The 24,228-nt window shown below is 43.5% G+C and overlaps 1 protein-coding gene across 5 annotated transcripts in view; it reads right to left on the bottom strand.

Moving 5' to 3' along the window:
- Positions 1-7,203: 7,203 nt before the first annotated feature.
- SHQ1 (SHQ1, H/ACA ribonucleoprotein assembly factor) overlaps positions 7,204-24,228 on the bottom strand; it is a 118,314-nt gene continuing 101,289 nt past the window's right edge. For all 5 annotated transcript variants that reach the window (XM_030206884.1, XM_030206885.1, XM_030206888.1 and 2 more), the window contains exon 12: positions 7,204-8,012. In XM_030206884.1, the coding sequence (XP_030062744.1) occupies positions 7,391-8,012 (622 nt within the window). In that variant the 3' untranslated portion in view covers positions 7,204-7,390. The remainder of the gene's footprint in view (positions 8,013-24,228) is intronic.

The following is a 24,228-nucleotide window of genomic DNA, read 5'->3' as shown; positions in this document are numbered from 1 at the left end:
GAATTATTATATAGGATGTCAATGTACATTGTATGTCCTGGCTTCTAAAGTCCTAGTAAAAAGTATAAAATGATAAATTTACCATATATTATAATGTTGTACATTTTTACTTTGAAGCTGGAGTCAGAGTCGGTACATTTTTACTGACTCCATCTCCACCCAAAATTGCCTCCAACTCCGACTCCACAGCCGTGTTTCTAACCTACAGTCTTAGGAAAACATTTTTCATGGCAATTTGATAACCAGTCAAATAAGGTGCTTGTTGTCTCCCCTCTCAGATGATGGTGCTACCTCCAAAGTGGTATATGTGTCATTTGGAAGCCATCAGTCAGAAATCTAAAGCAGACCAAGTCAGAAAGGTTTAATGCTTACACAGTACATTTCCTGACACCTGAATTATATGCATGGGGCCCTGTTTACTAAGCCATGTTGTAGATGCATTAGTATTTTTCATGCGTGTTAACTGTATACGCACCTAGAATATCTCTATAGGCGCCTACAAAGTTAGCGTCTGCACTAATTGTAGGCGCGTTAAAAACATTTAACGCACCTTAGTAAACGGGGCCCTTGGTTTGCTAATAAGAACTAACACATGAAATGTTTTGCAGTATGACGTAAATTATTATAATAATTTTTCTTGAAGCCGTATGATATGCCGGCGCCGTTTGAAACAGGTGCAAGGCAAAACATAGTCTATATCAGATTTAAACCCCCGACTGAGCATGGCTATTTTAAAATTTCATTATAAAAAGACAAAAATATTGATAAAAATACTAAAGAAAAAAGTCAAAAAGAATAATAGAAATCAAAGTGTTAAAATATTTACACTAAAGACCGATGAGGTGGCGAGTGCATAATTCTTGCTGGCTAAAAGGTAAGCTCCAGTGAGTGGCACCCACTGAGGTCCTTGGTATAACAGCTGTATGGTGGAGGTTGTTTATATTGATGGGAGAGTGAAGAGCTCTGGAAAACTTGATGTGATTTAGTATTAGTAAATTATAAGGCATTTATATAACCACTAGTTTCAAACACTGCTAACCACCCTCTGCATAGGTCATTAAGAAAAAGGAAGCCCAAACATAAAAAATGCTAATTGACCAATTATATAGACCTGAGAAATGTAGAGCTTTTCCCTGATGGACAAGAAAAGAATGACCTCAGAGAACCAAACCCCATGCCCTCGTGTAATCTTCTGGGTAAGCCAGATGCACATCGGAGCACAGCACAAGTGGTACACAGTGAACAAAGCTTCCTTTTCAAGAATTTGTATCCAAATGGTCCAAAGAATGCCACATTTATCCTAGTTTCTGTCTTATCTCTTCTGCTGCTTCTTCCCCTGCATTCTTCCTTATCTTCCAAACAAATGCCCCCCTCCCCACCCCAGAGAGCTCTGAATGAGCAAAGCCCATTTATCAGCTTGAAATGTGTTTCCCTGGCTGTTTTCTCCAGTCTTGAGACACCAGCCCTACTTTGACAATATTTAGTTGCGTCGTCCCGCTTACGGCCGTGTAAATCAACCTCTATGCCACATTTATCTTTCACTGCCATAAATCCAGTTTCATTTGACAAAGATGAAAGTTTCCTATGAGAGGCATGTAGAAAATCTAAGTAAAAAGCAGGCAGGTAACAGCAGACCACAAGCTTCCTAGCAAACATGTACCAGCTAAGATCTCTATATGAAGTGCTTTTTATACTACTGTGCTAAATCGTTTGGTTCTGTTCTTAGGTCACTTTTTCCCCCTTCAATAAATTTGCAGATGACACAAAACTACTCAAGGTTGTTAAAAACACATGTGGACTGTGAAATACTGTAGAAAGACCTTAGGAAACTGGGGGACTGGGCATCCAAACGGCAGATGCAATTTAATTTGGACAAATGGCAAGGTTCTGGTGTGGATTAGGAACTGGTTATTGGACAGAAAACAGAGGGTAGAATTAAATGGCCATTTCTCTCAGTGGAGGAGAGTGAACAGTGGAGTGCCACAGGGATCTGTACTGGGACCAGTACTATTTAACATATTTATAAATGATATGGAAATCGGAATGACGAGTGAGGTGATCAAATTTGCAGATGATACAAAACTATTCAAGATTGTTAAAACACGTGTGGACTGTGAAATATTGCAGGAAGACCGGGCATCCAAATGGCAGATGAAATTTAATGTGGACAAATGCAAGGTGATGCACATTGGAAAGAATAATCCGAATCATAGTTACCCGATGCTAGGGTCCACCTTGGGGGTCAGCACCCAAGAAAAACATCTAGGTGTCGTTGTAGATATTACACTGAAATCTTCAGCTCAGTGTGTGGTGGCGGCGGCCAAAAAAGCAAACAGGATGCTAGGAATTATTAGGAAAGGGATGGTGAATAAGACCGAAAATACTATAATGCCTTTGTATCACTGCATGGTGCCACCGCACCTTGAGTATTGCATTCAGTTCTGGTCAAAAAAGATATAGCGGAATTAGAAAAGGTTCAAAGAAGAGCGACCAAAATTATAAAGGTGATGGAACTCCTCTCATATGAGGAAAGGCTAAAGAGGTTTTGCAGAAAACATCCAAAAATCCAATAGCGAACATGGCCATTTTCAAACCAGAAAAACATCCAACTTTTTGTTTCAAAAATGGCCATTTGCTAGATGTTTTTGTGTTCAGTACATCTATCTTTTTGTACCATTTTCGAAAGAAACCCCCCAAACCACACAAACTTACAAGTGAAAACGCACAAAAACAAGCCATTGGGAAATATGGGGGGGGGGGGCAGCATTCTTAGTAGACTGGCCAAGCAGACAGTGGGGCACTGTGGTGAACTTCATATAAAAGGTCCCAGATACATAGCTCACTGTTACCCCCTTATATTGTATGGTGAGCCCTTCAAAACCCACCAAAAACCTATTGTACCCAACTGTATACCACTACGATAGTCCTTATGGTTGCAAATGTCACCTATATGAGGGTACAGTAGGTTTTTGGTGAGTTTTGGAGGGCTCACACTTTCCAACACAAGTGAAACGGTTACAGTGGATTATGGGCCTGGGTTCCCTTCCCTACATTGCACTGCACTGACCACAAGGTTATTCCAGGGACTTGCTTGCTGCTCTAATAGAACTGGCTATAACATCTGACGCTGCCATAGAGGCTGGTATGTACTCTTTCTTTCACATTTTTGGGTCAGTGACCACTAGGGGAGTAAGGGAGGTCAAGCCTTAATCCCTCCAGTGGTCATTTGGTCATTTAGGGCACCTTTTTGTGACTTAGTCATAATTGAAACAGATCTAGAACAAAACGTCTCACTTTTAGCCCTGGACGTTTCTGTTTTCTTCCATTACGGCAGAAAAGTGTCCAGATTTTGGGAACGCTTTGTGATTTGGATGTGCTGCATACGAACTGCATAGAAAACTGTCTTAAAAGTTGGTTTCGAAAATAGCGATTTGGATGTTTTTGGCAAAAAAAAAAAAAAAAAAAAGGTCCATCTGCTGCTTTTTGGATGTTTTTCTGTTTTGAAAATGAGCCCCTTGGTCTCTGAAACCTGTGGCTAGAAGGACTTGTGCTGTTGCACATCATCCCCCAGAGTCTATATATGGTGCTGAAATTTGGGTGTCGATCGAAGATGCGCAAAGTCAATTAGTTGCAATAAATTGATGTTAATTAATTCTTGCCATTAACTGGCATTATTTGTGCATGCTTCATCCTGGGTGCTATTCTATAACCCTATACGTCTAACTCCCTTAGCATGCAAATCAAAAGGGGGTGTGACCAGGGGTGGGGGCATTGGGAAATGGGACTTGATATACTGCCTTTCTGAGGTTTTTGCAACTACATTCAAAGCAGTTTACATATATTCAGGTACTTATTTTTCTCTACCAGGGGCAATGGAGGGTTAAGTGACTTGCCCAGAGTCACAAGGAGCTGCAGTGGGAATCAAACTCAGTTTCCCAGAATCAAAGTCCACTGCAGTAACCATTAGGCTACTCCTCCACTAGCAACATTCCATGTAGAAGCCCGCCCTTGCAGATCAGCAACGCGGCAGCGCAGGCTTCTGTTTCTGTGAGTCTGATGTCCTGCACGTACGTGGACGTCAGACTCACAGAAATAGAAGCCTGCGCGGCTGCGTTGCTGATCTGCAAGGGCAGGCTTCTACATGGAATGTTGCTAGTGGAATAGCAACATTCCATGTAGAATCTCCAATAGTAGCAACAGAATTATTATTATTATTAACATTTGTATAGCGCTACCAGACGCATGCAGCGCTGAACACCTGAAACTCAACATTCCATTTAGAATCTCAAATAGGGAAAGGGAAATGGGACTTGATATACCGCCTTTCTGAGGTTTTTGCAACTACATTCAAAGCGGTTTACATATATTCAGGTACTTATATGTACCTGGGACAATGGAGGGTTAAGTGACTTGCCCAGAGTCACAAGGAGCTGCAGTGGGAATCGAACTCAGTTCCCCAGGATCAAAGTCCACTGCACTAACCACTAGGCTACAAAGGCACACTAGTGTTTTTAGCGAACACTAATAACTAGAGACACCCATAGGAATATATGGGCATCTCCAGCATTTAGCGCACGCTACAAATGCTAGCGCGCCTTTGTAAAAGGACCCCTGAGTTATAGAATAGTGCCATGCCCGCACCCAAATGTCGAGCACTGGCATTTACACCAAGTTTCAGCACGAGAATGGGCTCTATCCGCTATTCCATAAAGAACGCCCTTTCGAGAATAGCACCCCAAACGCCCACATTTGGGCACCAACGACTGGATCCGGCCCCAGGTCTACTTTTATCCACAGCAGAGAAATGGTGGATTTAGATTAGAGGAAAAGCACATATACAGATTTAATTTTAGAATCACTGCATGCACTTTTCAGAAGCTTAGCCGAGATTGGGTGGCAGAGCCGGTGGGGGGAGGCGGGGCTAGTGGTTGCAAGGTGGGCTAGTGCTGGGCAAGACTTCTACGGCCTGTGCCTTGAAAATGGCAGATACAAATCAAGGTAAGGTATACACAAAAAGTAGCACATATGAGTTTATCTTGTTGGGCAGACTGGATGGACCGTGCAGGTCTTTTTCTGCCGTCATCTACTATGTTACTATGTTTTTCAGAGGGTATCCTGCACTCGATATACAGCAGGTCCAAAGTGCAAAAATCCTTTTTTGTACCCGTGGAGTGCATGCCACAACAATTTCAGTGCAATACTCTGGAGAGTTTACCTTTGAAAATAAACTTTGCATGGGACGCTGAAGTGTTTCCCCTGTGCATTAAAGCATAAATACTATACACAGGCACATTAACCGCTCTATGTATGCATTTGTAATTTGAAACTGTTTCAGTGCAATACTCTGGAGAGTTTACCTTTGAAAATAAACTTTGCATGGAACGCTGAAAAGTTTCCCCTGTGCATTAAAGCATAAATACTATACACAGTCACATTAACCGCTCTATGTATGCATTTGTAACTTGAAACTGTAAAACAGTGTTTCCCAAATCCGGTCCTGGACTACCCCTCTTGCCAGTCAGGTTTTCAGGATATCCAGAATGAATATGAGGAACTTGATTTGCACACACTGCCTCCATTATATGCAAATCTCTTTCATGCATATTCAATGTGGATATCCTGGAAACCTGACTGGCAAGGGGGTACTCCAGAACTGCATTTGGGAAACACTGCTGTAAACAGTAGCTGCTGATCAAGGGATCTGCTCCAGTCGCTTTTCATAGAAAACAAGATTTTTTTTTTTTTGTTACTGAATACAACTAGAGGTAATTCTGCTCCGAGCTTCGCCCTTCACCAGATCTCCACAACAAAATGACAGCTCAAATGTTAATTAAGAGGGCAATTCTGAAAGCCATTTTTACTGGTAAATTTTTTTTTTTTTTTTTTTGCATTTGTACCCCATGCTTTCCCACTCATGGCAGGCTCAATGTGGCTTACATGGGGCAATGGAGGGTTAAGTGACTTGCCCAGAGTCACAAGAGCTGCCTGTGCCTGAAGTGGGAATCGAACTCAGTTCCCCAGGACCAAAGTCCAGCACCCTAACCACTAGGCCACTCCTCCACTCCACTTTAGCCCTAGAAATGGGCTTTTATTAAAAGTGTCTGCTCTATGGGGCCTTTTTAATAAAGGCTTGCTGTATGGCAACCCAGAATTACTGCCTGCCCAACGTGGGTGCTGCTGGCGGTTCCACCCCCAGTGCGCGTGCCATTTCCGGCGCTACAGAAACAAAAGGTCTGATTTTCTAGTGCAGGGGTTACCCGGCAGTAATCAGGCAGTGCCGTGCGCTGCCCCGGTTACCTCTGGGATAGCGTGGGAGCCCTTACCGCCACCTCAATAATTGTTCCCTCCTCCCAAAATGGCTGCATGGCAAGTACGAACTTACCACATGGCCATTTCTTTTACTGGTCTTTTCACCCGCTGAGGTAAAAAGAGCCCTGGCAGGTGGCAAAAACAGGGCCCCTTTTACCACAGCTTAGTAAAAGGCTCCTTTATCAGGGTAAACCTTAGCTCATGAATATTAGCTTACAAATATTAGTCCAATAAAACTGTGCCAACCACAATTCATAATTTACAATTATATTTTGGCATTCATAAAAAAACTCCAGGCAGAAAATACATAAACAATAATAAAATATATAACGCAAACAAAAACACACACTACTATACAAAACAGAATAATTAAACAAAAATAAAACTACCTCATCTTACAGTAATCATTAAATGCTTCTTCATTTTTTGGAAATCAAAGTGGACTAACAGTATTTTTTTAAGAAAAATTATACTGGCAAAGTTCTTGATTTTCTGACAGTCAAGATGCCTACCTCTGCTGACAACTCAGTTCTGAGTATGTAGAATATCCACTTACAAGGCATGCGAGTCTCATTTTGCATTGCATTCAATAAAAATGGCCTACTTGTGGTGAGATTTAAATCTGCCAAAAGCAAGTCAAAATTCCTGCGGTAAGGATGAAACCACTAAGGTGCATTTCCTATTACAAAAAAAAACAACAACACAACAATTCATTGTTGAACAAACTGGAAACCAAGATTGGAGCCACCAGGGCTGCATTTTCTCTTCCTTTTCTTCTCCCCATGACCTGAGCGTTTTTAGGTGGTGAAGAAGTTCAAAATCCCTGTTCCTTGTTTGTGCAACAGACACATGTCCCCCCCCCCCCCCCCCCCAAAAAAAAAAAAAAAAAAAAAGGATTATTTTATTAGCATCCTTTAAGGACTTCACCCTTTTCAGTTTTTTGCAGAAAATCTGACATTTGCTCTAAGGAAACTTTCTTTCAACCATATGACAAATACTTTCCAAAACCTAAAAGTATACTGTAAAAGCCTGGCTTCCAAGGAAATCCCTTTCAAACGATGACCAAAAAGGTGAATATTTCTTAATTTACACCACTGCCTTCTTCATCTGAGTTCCCAACAACAAGCAGCAGATTTTTCCTTGGAGACACTTCCAAGAAATTATCTCCTTGATGGGGCTTCTTGGCTGAATGTACAACTCCGACTGCATACTCTTCTGCTTCATTCTGTAAAGTGCCAGAGTTGTGGGCTGTTCCTCCTTCAAGAGTGTCTGACAGAACAACTGCCGTGTACAGCCTGGCTCCTAGTTTCTCAATCACTTCTCCAGGAATAGATGCAGACTGCGAAGTGTCTGTGGTTTTGTTGCACTTGCTGCTGTCAGTGTTTGCGGTTAGGCTTCTCTCCTGGAGAGCGTCTTCAGAATCATTGATTTGTACATCTCCCTCCTCGGACGACTCTTCTTCACTGAATTCAGATGACTCTGTCTCAGATGTTGAAGTGCTGGTCGACCCTTCAGAGTCACTTGTCTCAAGTTCAGCAGTATCCAGGCGACCGCGGCCTTCTGAGCCGGCTGCCTGTGCCTCATCTTCCTCCTCTTTCACTAGACGTGCTGCCGCTTCTAGCTCTTCAAGTTCAAAATTCATGTCTGCTTTAGAAAGTCTGGAAGTCTGTAAAATCTTACCAAGTGCTGCCAACTTTTTAGACCTAGAAAATAAATAATAAATGTTCAAGGAGATGCAATGAAATAAATAACTACTGATATTGACTCGTTTCTGATAATAGTTTTTGCCTGTTCTGAAAATCTGCATCACCTGCTATTAGTGTTAGCCCCTCCCACTCAGAAGACCACACCCACATCACACTGTGCTGTTTGAGCTTACTGGGAAATTAGGGATCCTTTTACTAAAGGCGTCTTTTACAAAGGTGCGCAATTTTAGCGCACTCTAAACACTAGAAACGCCCATAGGAATCAGGGGTGTAGCCAGACCTCGGCGGGAAAGGGTACCAGAGCCCAAGGTGGGGAGGGGGCACATTTTAGCCCACCTCCCCCCCCGCCGCCAACCCTCCCCTGCTATTTTCAACCCACCCGCCACTTTCGACCCCCCCGCCGCCGCCGCAAGGTATCTTTGCTGGCGGGGGTCCCCAACCTCTGCCAGCTTTAGTCTTCAGCGAAGGTCTCCGGCGTGATCGCTCATTCGCTGATCTGTGCTGTGAATCCTGACATCCTGCACAAACGTGGAGAGGGTCAGGACTAAATCTGTGGGGGCCCATGCCCCTTTGGCCCCACCTAACTACACCCCTGATAGGAATATGTCCTATTGGCCAATAAAATCTTGCTTTGAGCATCAAATATATTTAAAAAATTATTTTTAAATGAGTTTGCTTCAATATTACGTTTTTTGCAGTCAAAGTACTCTAGCCCTTTTCTGTCCTTCAGTGTGATCTCTCTGGTTTAAGAAATATTATACTGACAGTTTTGCATGTCTAGCTGTTCGATATAGGAATACTATTACATTTTGTATTAGATCTGAAGTGTGTTATTATCTAAAGTTTAGAAAGCTATTGAAGACTCTTTTTATTTCATAAATTATTGGATTGAAACGTAAATTGTCTTAATATTTGGAATTCACTGGAAATGGATAGCATTTTTTTTTTATTGTGACCTGCACAGAGCCTTTGTTGGTTTGTAGCAGAACACAAGTATTGTGTTGTATAGTTAGTGTCTTTGTGGTGATCTACAATACCTTCAAGTATCTCAGATTTAATAAGCACATCAAAAAGAAACCGATACCTTAGTCTACACCAAGTAAAATGCAAAAAAAAAAAAAAAATTACATACATGAGGGAGAGAGAAGTAATGCGTAGAAATAACAGTCATACATCCTGTTTCTTGCTATAAAGCTCTGCGAACCATCAATCAACTTTTCACCACTTCCTGCAAGGGCCAGCTTACTATAAATTGTGTGGTAAATGCCTGGCTTTCATTTCCTCTGCCGAAGTCTTGCTAACCTGCAAGGCATGACATAGTGACATCCTAGGAAACAGCTGATAATGTAATGTGTGTTACTCCTGCATGGAAAAGGCTGAAGTGCTCCTTCTCACTGTTGAACTGTCTCAGAGATCTTTATATCTTAACCTCTGAGGGCAAGTGATTACCCAGGACAACACAGAATGGTGCGATTTATTTTCCAAAAGGAATGCGATGTTTTTGAAAGACAAGGGCAAATCGAATGACAGTCCTTGCATGAATTAACTGCAACCGTAAGACAATAACAATCCTTGGAGTTAAAGCACTTATCAGCTTTAGCCAAACACCCCCCACACACATCTTAAGCATTGTAATAAAAAAAAAAACACACACACACACGCGCGCACACACACCTGAATTCACAGAGCTGCATAATGGGGGTTATAGCTTTAACATGACCTGAAGAAGATGATTCTGTCTTCAAAAGCTTATATAAAAAAAAGTATTGTTAATCCAATAAAAAAGGTAGCACCCTATTTTTTTTTCTTTTGTTTTCTATTTATTATCTTTAAAACGGACCAATACAACTACACAACTTTAACCCTGTCTTTGTCTTCTGCCACCTCCCCACCAATGTCTTCCACCCAGCACAAGCCAGTTTAAAAAAAAAAGAGAGAGAGAGAGATCCAATGGATCTTTAGTTTGTCTCTGGGACTTAACTGAGGACAAACTTGCTACAATTACAATTTAAACAAATGGGTTAAAATTATAATCCTCTCTTCATCATCGGCAAAAATCTGGGCAAGTCACTTAACCCTCCATTGCCCCATGTAAGCCGCATTGAGCCTGCCATGAGTGGGAAAGCGCGGGGTACAAATGTAATAAAAAAAAATGCTTCCTTATTTATTTATTTGCTGCATTTGTATCCCACATTTTCCCAGCTATTTGCAGGCTCAATGTGGCTTACATTATGTCGCAAAGGCGGACATCATTAACAGAATAAAATATTGTTGCAAATAAGGTACAAAGAAAAACAGGTAAATTAGAAGTAATAAGTAAGTAATTCGGAATATGTGAGTGGGGGTAAGACAAGGTATAATGTTCAGTAATGATAATGTGGATTAAAGTGTCTTAATTTAGAGAGTTCAATATTGGCTAGTACTGATGTAGATTAGTCAAGACATTATGGAGGATTCTCTTTGTAAGTCTCTTTGAACAGGTAGGTTTTTAGTAATTTTTGGAAGGCTGCCAGATCATGCGTTGATTTTATGGCGTTAGGTAGTTTATTCCATAGTTGTGTACAGGTATAAGAGAAACTAGATGCATGTAAAGATTTGTACTTAAGACCTCTGCAGTTGGGGTAATGGAAGTTCAAAAAAGTGTGTGATGAACTACTTATATTTATTGATGTCTTTATCTGTTTTTATGTTTACAATTATAATTGCAATATTAATCAAAAGTTTAGTGGTGTAGTCTGTACTGTGGTAAGCTACAGCGGATTAACAAAAGTTCAGATCTTAACTATCGCTCCCAAATGAAGCAGTCACAATAGCAAAAGCACCAAAGTTTGTCAACGGCATTTACTGTTGATGAGACACTTGTGGGACTTGTGCTGAACTGATTTCTTCTCTCCTCGCCACAGGCTGACGATGGCCAGCGTTTCGCTCTGCTGCTTCAGGGTCCTGGTTAGCGGGGTTGCATCGGAAGCACTTCTGATTCAAATCATCAATAAGGATGGTTTTTCGCCGATGATGAGGAGAAGATTGTTCGATCTGTTCAACTCTGTAAATCGACATGGTTTTTAAGTTCTTTGAGGTTTTTTCCTTCCTTTTATAAACAGTTTCATATTGTGGATTTTTGTTGATTTGATTTGTTTGTCTAGGGATTCTGTATTTCCACACCCAAAACTTTTTTTGTTTTAGTTAAAATTATAATCCTGTCACAATCACAGCAGCCTTTCCGGCATGGTAAGTGAATTAAAAGCTGCGGTCTATAGCACAGGACAACACTCTGAGCTCAGAGCTTTCAGGATTTTGTTTTGCTTTGGCTTGGTACTCTCTCAGTTCCACTCACACAACGGACGAACACAAGGACAGTCTAGGAGAAAAGTCAGCGCAAAGATCTTCTTTTGTTGAAATGCCCAGCTACTCTGCCTTTGGAAATAAGCCATCTGTACTATGTAGCTGACCAAAGAGTAAGCTTTGTTGAAATATACAATTGCAATACTCAAGCCTGAATTGCAAGTTTAATTTCCTTTCCCCTAACACTGCTACCCAGATGATTGAGTCTCAAATATTAAAACGCTGAAGTTACTCACCTGTAGCAGGTGTTCTCTGAGAACAACAGCAGTAGAGCCTGACCACAACACAGTTTCGGCCAAAACTGAAACTGCCAACAAAACGGTTTCTCCTTTTCGGCCGAAACCGAAACTGTAGCCAAAACTAGCCACCCAATTTCGTTCATAACCAAAACTGAAACAATGTCCACAGCAACAGCAGTTACAGCACAATTCACCGCTTGAAGCTGGAAGTAAACAGGCTGCTTGAAGGGAAGTTATGCTATGCATATTATTTCAGTGCAGTCTCAGAGCCTCAAGCTATTTTGCTAGTAAATGTATTGAACCTGAATCTCTTTGGATCTGGGTTCTGTTTGGTATTTTTCTGATACACTGATTGCACTCTTGGGCCCTTTAATGAACGTTAGCATAGCAGTAGTAGTTTGAGCACACTTTTTTTTTTGCTGCCGGAGGTGAGCTTCTTTTCCTACCGGAGTTGAGCTACTGCTGCTCCTTTTGTTGCCAGAAGTGAGAGTCTCTTCTGAGGTCATGGTTTCGGCAACCACCGTAAACAAGAGACCAGTTTTGGCCATAACCAATAGCCTACAAAAAGTTTGTTTGCAGAAACAGAAACTTGCTGAAAACAGCTTTTCGTGTTGGTTTTGGCATCAGAAACGAAACTGAAACCAAATGTCGGTCAGGCTCTATACAGCAGTAAGCATATTCTGATGGGTGATGTCATCTGACAAAGCCCAGCGTGGGAATCGCTCTCCGGTGACCATTACAGAAGCCTTTGAGTGGATCACTGTGCAGACAAGTGCCTTGCTGCCCATCACCACATGGGACCAGATGTCAGCCTAATAGTAGAGCAGATACAATGCAACTCCAAGGGGAGGAGGGTGGGGCAGTCAGAATAAGCATCCTGTGTGTTCTCAGAGGACGTCACATCCTTCGCAGACATCATGGTAGTATTGATGAACTGGTCTCGGCTCGACAGAGGTTGTTGCACCTCATCTGGTTCCTGCGAGAGTGAGCGGCCCTTACATTGAGGAGCTTTAAGGGTATCAATGCTCAGTGTCTTGATTCGAGAGGGACTGATGCCGATGCTTCTTGTCCTCTGCCCTGTGCTTGGTATCAGAATCCCACAGTATTGATGAGGATGATGGCAAATACTTCCTCCCCCTCGGGAGGGGACTGGAGGATGCTCAATCCTAGCAGCTGCTATCAACACTCAATGTTGAGGAAGATGAAGGCCCTCTTGACGCCTATGCATCTCCAGTGTCTAATACAACTCCCAGAGTTATAGGGACTGATGCTGAAATCGATGGACTGGCACCAAAATCCATTCGTGCTGCTTTTCATCACCTCAAATGCCACTTCTTTACATCTGTAAACAGAGTTTACAAGAAAAAGGATTGTGATCGGGCCCCACACTCAACAGCTACCAATGATGGGAATTCAAAAAGGACATGGTCCTACTGCACAAGGTGCTATTTTTAAAACCACTGGGAGTTTTCTGGGATAGGGTAGGAAAAATAGCCAAAACAGAATCAAAGTCCCCGACTGGGTGCCCGAAGCCTTAAGGGGACTAAGAAAATAAGAAAGGAAACTCAGAAATACTGAAAAACCCTACTAGTGGCTTAAAAAAGGAGAGAATACTAGCCCTGCCTGAGCAATCACACACACAAAAAACAACACAGAAAGACTGCAATGCGAAAAAACTCTGAAGACACGAGCTGTGTGGTAAGAGGCAAGAAACAAGTTCATACTGCTCTTGGAAAAGACATAACTGATCTAGCCCGCACGGCGTTGATGGGCGGGAAGGCAGGCGCATGCGGTGAGCTGCTCTCAAAGGCTTCTGAAATAGTTGCTGGGGAGCGATTCCCACGTTGGGCTCTGCTGAATGATGTCACCCATCAGTTACATCTGCATCCTGCTTCTTCCCGGAGAAAGAAAAGTCAAAGTAAATTCTTGAAAACAATACAAGAAGATCCGCGGCAGTACACTGGCACCTTTGAAATGAACGAGAGCTGCCAAAGACCATCGTGAATGCCAGGAAAGTCAACTATCTATTCTAAACATTGGCTGAAAGACCGTTTAAAGTCCTACTACTACTACTTATCATTTCTATAGCGCTACTAGACGTACGCAGCACTGTACACTTGAGTATAAAGAGACAGTCCCTTCTCGACAGAGCTTACAATCTAATTAGGACAATCAGGACAAATCAGAGATAAGGGAATATTAAAGAGAGGATGATAAAATAAGGGTTCTGAACAAGTGAATAAGGGTTAGGAGTTAAAAGCAGCATCAAAAAGGTGGGCTTTTAGCTTAGATTTGAAGAAGGCCAAAGATGGAGCTTGACGTACTGGCTCAGGAAGTCTATTCCAGGCATATGGTGCAGCAAGCTAAAAGGAACTGAGTCTGGAGTTAGCGGTGGAGGAGAAGGGTGCAGATAAGAGAGATTTACCCAGTGAACGGAGTTCCAGGGAGGAGTGTAGGGAGAGATGAGAGTTGAGAGGTACTGAGGAGTTTGAACTGTATGCGGAAATGGATAGGGAGCCAGTGAAGTGACTTGAGGGCTAATATGAGCATAGCGACATTGGTGGAATATTAGTCGTGCAGCAGAATTTTGAACAGATTGAGGAGGAGAGAGATGGCTAAGTGGGAGACCTGTGAAAAGCAAGTTACAATAGTCTAAGCGAGAGGTGATAAGAGTGTGGATGAGGATTCTGATAGTGTGCTCAGAAAGGAAAGGGCGAATTTTGGTGATATTATAGAGAAAGAAACAACAGGTTTTAGCAGTCTGCTGAATATGTGCAGAGAAGGAGAGGGAGAAGTCGAAGATGACCCCAAGGTTACGAGCTGATGAGACAGGAAGGATGAGAGTGTTATCCACAGAAATAGAGAATGGGGGAAGCGGAGAGGTTGGTTTAGGTGGAAAGATAAGAAGCTCAGTCTTGGTCATGTTTAGTTTCAGATGGCGGTGAGACATCCAGGCAGCAATGTCAGACAGGCAGGCTGATACTTTGGCCTGGATTCCTGCTGAGATTTCTGGTGTGGAGAGGTAGATCTGGGAGTCGTCAGCGTAAAGATGATACTGAAAACCATGGGTTGAGATCAGAGTACCAAGGGAAGAAGTATAGATGGAGAAAAGAAGAGGTCCCAGGACAGATCCCTGAGGTACACCAACTGACAGTGGGATAGAGCCCTGAAATCAAAGTGAGGACAGCGTATCAAGGAGTAGGCTGTGATCAACAGTGTCAAAATCAGCAGATAGATCAAGAGGGATGAGAATAGAATAGAGCCTTTTGGATCTGGCCAGGAATAGGTCATTGAAGTGGATCAAGAATAGCTTGAGATGAAAGAAAGTCAAGGCAACGACAGTGAACGGCACGTTCAAGTATCTTGGATAGGAAAGGGAGGCGGGAGATGGGGCGATAGTTGGAAGGACAGGTAGGGTCCAATTAAGGTTTTTTTAAGGAGTGGTGTGACTACGGCATGTTTGAAGGCATCAGGAACAGTTGCAGTGGAAAGTGAAAGATTGAGGATATGACAGATAAAAGGGATGACAGTAGGAGAGATAGTGTTAAGTAGATGGGTGGGGAATAGGATCAGAGGAACAGGTAGTTAGTTTTGAGGAAGAAAGAAGATGTGTAGTTTCCTCTTTAGTGATTTCAGAAAAGGAGGCAGGGGTTGGAGGGTTGAGAGAATGGACTAAGGGAAGGAGAGGTGGAGGTGACCTGGTTGAGAATTCAAGTTTAATCTTGTGAACCTTATCATGAAAGTACTCAGAGACTGGGGAGAAAGCGAAGGGGGAGTTGGAGGTGAAGGCACTTTGAGGAGAGAGTTCAGTGTGGCAAAGAGACATCGAGGGTTTGAGCAAAGAGAATTTGTCAACTGGATGTAATAGTCCTATTTGACAAGTCCTGCGCGATTGTTTTGGCGTAAACATGGCTTTGTTAAATAACTAACTAAATAAGGCATGCTGTTTACACAAATCTGTACTATTAGCTGGAAAATTTGAGGCAAACCAGTATTTCTTTAAGCAACTATTTGGAAAATATCTAGACCAGTCCTTTCTTCTGTTGTGACACACCTGAGAGACCAAGTATATACTACAACTACTACTTATCATTTCTATAGCGCTTCTAGACGTGACATATTAACGCTTCAATTTGCAGCTGAACAAAAAAAAAAAAGAGTCGGTATTTTATTGTAGTTAAAAATGATACCAGGGAAATCTAAACGATTATTAACAGAATGTACTTTTTAAAGTTAAATCAACATTTCTAATGTTATTTTCTTACAAAAATTGTAATCTTAACTTAGGGGTCCTTTTACTAAGCTGCGGTAACAAACGGCATTAGCAGAGGTGTCGCCAGACATGAGATTTTGGGTGGGCACACAATTCCCCTCCCCTGCGCTTTCTGCCCTCACCCCTGCTCCTGCACCAACCACCCCCAACAAAGACAGGCAGGCAGTAAATGAATCTGAAAGGCTGCAATGATAGAATTATTTAGCAGTAGCTTGTCCTATAACAGAAATACAGGTGCTTGAATAGCCAGGTCTATTTAGCAGGCTGTGGAGAAGACCAAGGAGGCCAGATGTTTGTGCAACAGCTACCCTAGTACTGGCAGACATTCCGCTGATTACAGAGCTTTGCTGTTAGATGTGGAAAGGGAAGGGGGCCGGGATGAAAAAAGTGGAGCCCAAGATGGTGGTACATCAATCAAGACAGAAAAAGCTCTTATACACGGAGGGACACTGAACAAGCACTTATGCTATGTGCTTGGCATCTGTGATATATCCGTGCAGCATGGAGAGGAATCACTTGGCAGAGTGGATGGGCCTGTTGATCCTTCTGCCGTTAACTATTTTGTTACTGTGCCAAACCGTCAAGCAAATATTTCAGCTTCCAAAATGAGGAGTGATGGCTGCACAAGCTTACAGCTACTAGAACTGAGAAAATAGCATCTGAATGGTTTGCGTCTCACTCAGAACCCTGTATGTCTAGCCAGAAAAAGATCTGTAAACACAGCACAAGCTTAGCTCAGTGGAGATGGCAGAAGGAAGAATCTCAGAATCTGAGTGGAGGGGATTAACAGGGAAGTGAGGGGAAAGGTCTCTGGTAACACACCAGCAAGGAAAATGGGAAAGACTAGATGGGCCTCATGAACATAATCTGTTCTCCTAAGCAAACCTCTGCAATGAAAAAGCAAGAGAAAAATGCATCAATTTATATTTTTACCATTTTTGGGATAATCAAAAGGCATTTCCAAAGGTAAAACAGTAATTTAAGTACAAAAATAGCTTTTTATACAGGGCTCCTTTTACTAAGCGGCGGGTAAGCCCAATGTGGGCTTACTGCTCACTATAATGGAAGTACCGCCAGGCCACCGCAACAGCCCCCCGGCGGTATTTCCCACCTCTACTGCGCCGTCATTTCTGGTGCTTTTGTAGCACTGGACTGTACCTGGCGATAATCGGGCAGTGCTGTGCGCTGCCAAGTTACCATAAGGTTAGTGCGGGAGCTCTTACCGCCACCTAAATAGGAGGCGGTAAGGGCTCCCCCCCTTCCGAAATGGCTGTGCAGGAAAGTGAGACCTTCCCTTTTACCAGCTGCGGTAAACGGGGGCCTCAATACGCGTGTAAAACATGAACCGACGCCAGCCCCCTTTTGCTGCAGCTTGGTAAAGGGGGCCCACAATTTCCTGGACTATGCACACATAACCTTTTATGCTTATATGCAAATAAGTTTATTTGGCCTGAGTAGAGGCGTTTCCAGGGTGGGGCGGGGTATTTACACAGGTATTTTATAAAGTATGCCAAAAATAAATAAATAAAAAGAAATTTTGTGCATAGTACACAGCAGGTTAGTATTGTTTTTTCTTCGTATTTTAGATTGACCCGAGGCAGCTGTTGGTTTACACCGAAACACAGCCCGTATCGGGTCATCAATAAAGTATACTGGTCCCATTCTTCAGGTTCCTTTGTGCTTCTTTTTGGACCTGCTTGTACTGTGTACTCTGACTTTCTCCACTGCATGTTACTTTCTGTGAGGTAATTTTCAAAGAGAAGATGTCTGCTATGCTTTTTTAAATTTTGGATTTTTTTTTTTTTTTTACATATTATAACAGTATGCTAAGAAATTTAACCTGTGTACGCAAAACGTTGCCTGTTTTAGGATGTGGCAAAAAAACTCACTCCATGGAGAAACAAAATAAAATGCATAACTAAAAAATCCCTTTTGAAATTTCTCATGAAATTCTGTACAATTTCAAGAGTTATTAATGAGACTTCTAGGGGCTGGTGGTGTCGCCTGCAATTGTTTGAGCTCCTAGACTGCTACAAATGATATAAGAAACCGTATACAGAACATGTTATTTTGTGCCTCACAGGTTAATGAAGGGAAAACTTAGTAAAACAGATGGGGAAAAAAAAGGGGGGGGGGCTTTTGAGAGTTATTAACTAATCCAATTAGTATCTTCCCAGTTGTCTGCCTTTCTTTTCTATTAATTAGTACACTTCATTTTCTGATGTGATCTCGGTGTTCTTGTGAAACTTCTCTTAAATACAAGAATTTTAAACCAGGACTTTCTAAATGATTTGACAACAAAAACACTTGCAGTCCATTCCTAGTAGGTTTTCTTTAACCTCATTAAATTCCACTGAGGTAGACCTTCCTATGCAGCTACTATAAGTAACAGTAGCAATATGTATTAACAACCAGGGGCGTAGCTAGGTGGGGCCTCGGGGGCATGGGCCCCCGCAGATTTAGCCCTGGCCCCCTCCTTTCACCCTCAGGTACCTTTGCTAGCGGGGGTTCCCAACCCCTGCCAGCCTAAGTCCTCTTCAGCGCCGTTCTCCGGCGTGTTGCTGATCTGGATTCTGTTTCTGTGAGTTCTGACGTCCAGGTCTCACAGAAACAGAATCCAGATCAGCGAATGCGCCGGACTTGGAGACCGGCGCTGAAGGGGACTTCGGCTGGCGGGGGTTGTGGACCCCCACCAGCAAAGGTACCTGGCGGTGGGGGGGGGGGGGGGGGGAGGGTTGGTTGCGGCGGGGGGAGGGGGTGTCAAAAGGGATGGGGTAGGGGTGGCGGCGCCAGGGGGGGCTAAAATGTTCCCCCTCACCTCGGGCTCTGGACCCCCCTCCCGCCAAAGTCTGGCTATGCCCCTGTTAACAACACTTAGTGTATGTAACTGTTAGAAGTGACTTCCTTAGAGGAGTAATTCTGAAACAGGCTGCTTAATATATGAAGCCAGTACGGCGTGAATTCTATATATGGCGCCAAAAAAACCAGCCCTTAGCACTATTCAATAAACCTCACCTAAACTTAGGTGCAGTTTATAGATTATGCGCAGTGCCTTTAGGTGCAACCATTTATACCAACTAAAACCTGGTGTAAATGCGTGCACGTAACTTAGGGGTCTTTTAACTAAGCCACGGTAGAAATCAGCTGGCAGTAAACACAGAGACACAGGAATATAATGGGCATCTCAGCGTTTACCCTTAGCTGATTTCTACCGTGAGCTAAAAACATTATAGCGGCTTAGTAAAAGACCCCCTTAGGCACAGATCAGACATACTCTATAATAGTGCGTGTAATATTTAGGCATGCCCACGACCTGCACATGCCTCTCCCATGGCCACACCCCCTTTTTCAGATCCACACGTTAGAATTTATGCACACCATTTTAAAGAATACGCTTAGAAAGCTGCGCTTGCAAATTCTAATTAATGCCAATTAGTGCTGATAATTGCTTGTTATTGGCACGACTGGCTTGTTAACCAATTAAGCTGTGCACATGTAACTTTAGGCGTCGTATATAGAATCTGGGAGTACGAGCATAAATTACACCAGTTTTCTAAGGGAAAGTAGATGCTTATATTCGCTTTGAAAATGATCCTTGGAAAGTACATGCACACACTTAAACTGATCCTGACATTGGACAATGAACCCACATCCATCAATAATTGGGCGCTAATTGGGTGCTAACCCTAAACCCACCTCTCCTCTCCCCCCTTTCTCTATTTCTGTGGATGCCACTCTCATTCTCCCTGTCTCATCAGCTCGTAACCTTGGGGTCATCTTAGACTCCTCTCTCTCCCCTTCTCTGCTCACATTCAGCAGATTGCCAAAACCTGTCATTTCTTTCTTTATAACATCAGCAAAATCCGTCCCTTCCTCTCTGAGCACTCTACCAGGACCCTTATCCACACTCTTATCACCTCTCATTCTCTTATTGCAACCTGCTTCTCACCGGCCTCCGACTTAGCCATCTCTCTCCTCTTCAATCAGTCCAAAACTCTGCTGCGCGACTCATTTTCCGCCAGAGTCGCTATGCTCACATTAGCCCTCTCCTCAAGTCACTTCACTGGCTCCCTATCCGTTTCCGCATTAAATTCAAACTTCTCGAGTCACGTGACGCTATGAGGAAGGGAGGTCGCAACTGAGCGACGCTCTGACCCTTATTCTAAACCTCCGAAAATCGCACTGAATTTCGGCCCCGAAAAAACGTGCACAACGAACCTGAAGCAGCAGCAGCACGTAGGGGTAATTGTCTCCATAAAGAAAACGGCTCCGATGGCGGCAAAATCGGCACAGAAGGAAAAACTTAGAGGCAAATCGGCGGAATCCAAGATGGCGGCGTCCCCGGACCCCGCGGGATCAGTTTCATCGGCCTGGGTGGCGGAGATCACCACAGAAATGTCGATGGTTTTGGAAGAAATGCTGGAGAGACGTCTGACACCTATAAGTACAAGGCTGGAACAGCTGCAAACGCGGATGGAGGATCTGACGCGCGAGTGTGTGGCCTTTCAAACGAGGACGAGTGAGGTGGAAGATAGAGTGATGGAAGTGGAGGAGACACAAAAGACAATGCAAAAGAAAATGGAGTCGGTGGAGCAAAAACTAGAGGACATGGAGAACAGATCCAGACGGAACAATCTGAGACTTGTGGGGTTCCCTGAAAGCGTGAGAGACCAAGATCTAACAGCGGAGGTTGAACGCTGGCTTGCAAAAGCGGTTGCATTTCCGGTGGAGATGGGCCCAGTAAGGGTGGAAAGAGCACATAGAATAGGACCCCGCAAGACTCATATGGACAAACCCCGAGTGGTTATCATGCGGATTCTTAATTTTGCCCACAAGCAATTTATATTGAAACACTCCCGTGTGGACAGACAACTGTCATATGATAATAAGCGGATCCTGTGTTTCCAGGACTATTCAGCAGGAGTGGCGGGACGCAGACGGGCTTTCTCGCCAATATGTACAAAACTCTTTGAGTGGAAAATCAGATTTGCTTTAATATATCCTGCTAACTTAAAGATTACTCACAAGGGAAAAGACTACTCTTTTGACACAGTGGCGGAGGCGCAGAAGTTTGTCTCACAGTTGGAGGAAGAGCAGGCAACCGGATCGGGCTGAGAGACGACACTTGGAGAGAGTGAATGAAGACAGGAAGCTCTATCGGACTGGAGGTTTGGCTGCAAAAGGCAGCAACAAAGGAGTATTAGAGACAAGTAATCAAGGGGACTTTACATGGGCGTTAGGGGTTGGAGAGATGGAGGTTGGGACATAGACATAAGTTATCTCTCTCTATCCCCTATTACTCCGGGGGAGGGGAGGGAATTGTGCAGGATGTTTAAAGTTTATAGGGTATACTTTGAAGGGGTTCTGTTAATAAGAGTTGGAGATTTGTTTTAAAAATTTAAAAGAAAAGAAAAGAGGTTGTTAAGTTGGATATAGGAGGGGGAGGATGAGGGGGCGTCTAGACGTGACAGTTTCCATACTGGGAACAGAGATAAAGGGGAGGCAGGGTTGGGAAGGGGGAGGGGGGAAGGGAGGGGGGACAGGGGGTGGGGAAGATAATAGGAACGGTATGTGTGATAAGATGTTAAGGAGAATAACAGATAGGGGTGACCAGGTTCTATGTAATGGACACAGAATTGTAAATGCAGAATTCAAACCAGAGAGGCGCTGGCTGGGAGGCCTCTCTGGGGGAGAAGTTTATGGAAATAAGTCTGCTGTTATCTTGGATGGGTGGAGCTCATGGTAAAGCTGGTATCTTGGAATGTCGGAGGCATTAGTTCCCCAATAAAGAGGTCTAAAATATTACAACAGCTGCAGAGATATAAGGTTGATGTGGCACTGCTGCAAGAGACGCATCTTACACAAGCAGAACACGCGAAACTTAAAACATGGTGGGTAGGAGATTGCATAGCAGCAGCGGCTATAGGAAAGAAAGGAGGGGTGGCGGTGTTGGTCCGTAGAGGGGTAGCAGCCGCCATTCGTCCCATATTCATAGAGCCAGGAGGTAGGTTTGTAATAATTGAATTGGAGATGCAAGGCCAAAAAATTACACTGTGTAATGTCTACGCACCCAATCAATATGACAAAAAGTTTTATGCTAGTGTGATTAATCAACTAGTCAACTGCACAGGGGCCCATTTGGTGGTGGGGGGTGATTTCAACACGGTTTGGGATCCACAGATGGATAGTTCACAGGGGATGCGTAGAGATATGGAGGCATCTGATAGGGGACTGCGCCGTATGGGGAGCTTGCTAGACCTGGTTGATGTATGGCGAGTTCTCCATCCTAAGGAGAGAGACTACACACATTTATCAAGAGCCCATTCCACACAAGCGAGGATTGATTATGTGCTGGTATCCACAGGATTGTTCAGCAAGGTTCTCAAAGCAGAGATAGGGACCTATACAATATCGGATCATGCTTGGGTATTCATGGAATGGTCCACGAATTCTCAAAGGGGGGGCAGAGGCGGATGGAGGTTCCCGATGGAGTTATATAGGGATACACGCTTTAAAGAGAAAATTGTGGGTTGTTGGCGAGATTATGCAAATTTAAATGGGGGACATGTCAGTGACCCAGTTTTGTATTGGGACGCTGCAAAGGCGGTACTAAGAGGAGAAGTCATAAGTTACTCACATTTTGTAAGGGTGGCTCGTAATAGGGAAATTTTGAGACTGAGTGCGCAAATTTGCAAAGCCCGTAAACAGTTTGGTCAGACACATAGTACAGCCCATAGAACGCGCCTAATGGAATTGCAAGTGGCATTAAATGAACTTTTACATCAGAGAGCAGCTAAATCCCAAGCCTACTATAAATACCAATTATATCGACACGGTAACAAGATGGGCCGCTTGTTGGCTCGCTTGGCAAAACCTAAAGGGGGAGGAGGAAGGGTGCTTCAGTTGAAGGATAGTCAGGGGAAGGTAGTACGGAAAGATGCGGATATATGCGAGGTCTTCCAAAAGTTCTATAGCAGACTATATGATAAGCCGCAAGACCAGGGGCTGCCGGGACATCTCTATTTAGAAAATCTTAACCTGCCAACTTTGAGGCAGATTGACATAGAAAAGCTGAATAGGCCAATACAGGAAGAAGAGGTGGCATTGGTGATAACAAGAGGTTCACTTGGTAAAACCCCGGGACCGGATGGGCTTAGAATGGAATTTTATAAGACACTGGGAGAAGAAATCATACCGACGTTGACTAGATATCTAGATAGAGTGGTGGAAGTGGAGAAACTGCCACATACATTATCATCGGCGCAAATTGTAGTCTTGCCAAAGCCGGGTAGGGATCCCTCTAAACCGGAGTCCTACCGCCCCATTTCTTTGTTAAATGTGGAAGCAAAAATATTGGCCAAGATAATGGCTAATCGGGTGGCAGGAATGTTGCCGGGACTGTTACATGAGGCGCAGGTGGGATTTGTGGAGGGGAGGACCGTAGCAAAAAACCTGAGGAGGATACTGATGGCGATAGGAGCTCGGAAGAGGAATGGGATCCCGTCAATGCTTGTCAGTTTCGATGCTGAAAAGGCATTTGACAAGGTACGATGGGACTTTATGTTTACTACGCTAAAGGCGTATGGGTTTGGGGGGCGCTTTATGTCGGCAGTTAGAGCCTTATATCATGCACCTCAGGCCACAGTTTTGGTAAATGGTGTAGAATCAAAATGTTTTCCTATACTTCAAGGAACAAGACAGGGATGCCCACTATCGCCCTTGCTATTTGTCTTAACTTTAGATCCTTTTATTAGGGACGTGGCAGATAATGTTTCAGTGAGAGGAGTACGGGTGGGAGATAGAGATTTTAAAATTGCAGCATTTGCGGATGATTTGCTGGTGCTGTTGACGGATCCGAGGGAATCATTTCTAGCCTTAATGGAAATCATACGGGAATATGGCGAATTTGCGGGCTTACGTATAAATTTAGCCAAATCAGAGGCGTTGCCCTCCTCAGAGGAGGTGCGACAGATATGGGGGGGAACATTTCCACTAGTCTGGGCAGACGGCTCATTTAGATATCTGGGCATCAGACTGACATTGGAACTGGAGAAGTTATATGAACTTAATATTAAAGATTTGATGAGAGAAACTAAGAAATATCTGGAAAATTGGGGAAATCTTCCATTATCATTGAGAGGCCGGATAAATTTAGTGCAGATGATGATATTTCCCAAGTGGCTCTATGTGCTGCGGACACTACCGCTTCGTCTGACCCGGAAAGATTTGAAGCGGCTCTATGGAATTTTTGGCAAATTCTGTTGGGCAGCAAAGAAGCCAAAGATAAGGTTTTCCTATTTGCTAGGGAATTGGAATCAGGGGGGCATGGGAATCCCAGACCTATATGTGTATAACCAAG

Source organism: Microcaecilia unicolor, chromosome 6 (assembly GCF_901765095.1).
Source record: "Microcaecilia unicolor chromosome 6, aMicUni1.1, whole genome shotgun sequence".
Lineage (NCBI taxonomy): Eukaryota > Metazoa > Chordata > Amphibia > Gymnophiona > Siphonopidae > Microcaecilia > Microcaecilia unicolor.
The sequence above is the reverse complement of the archived record's forward strand: the minus strand, read 5'-3'. Positions and strand labels throughout refer to the sequence as shown.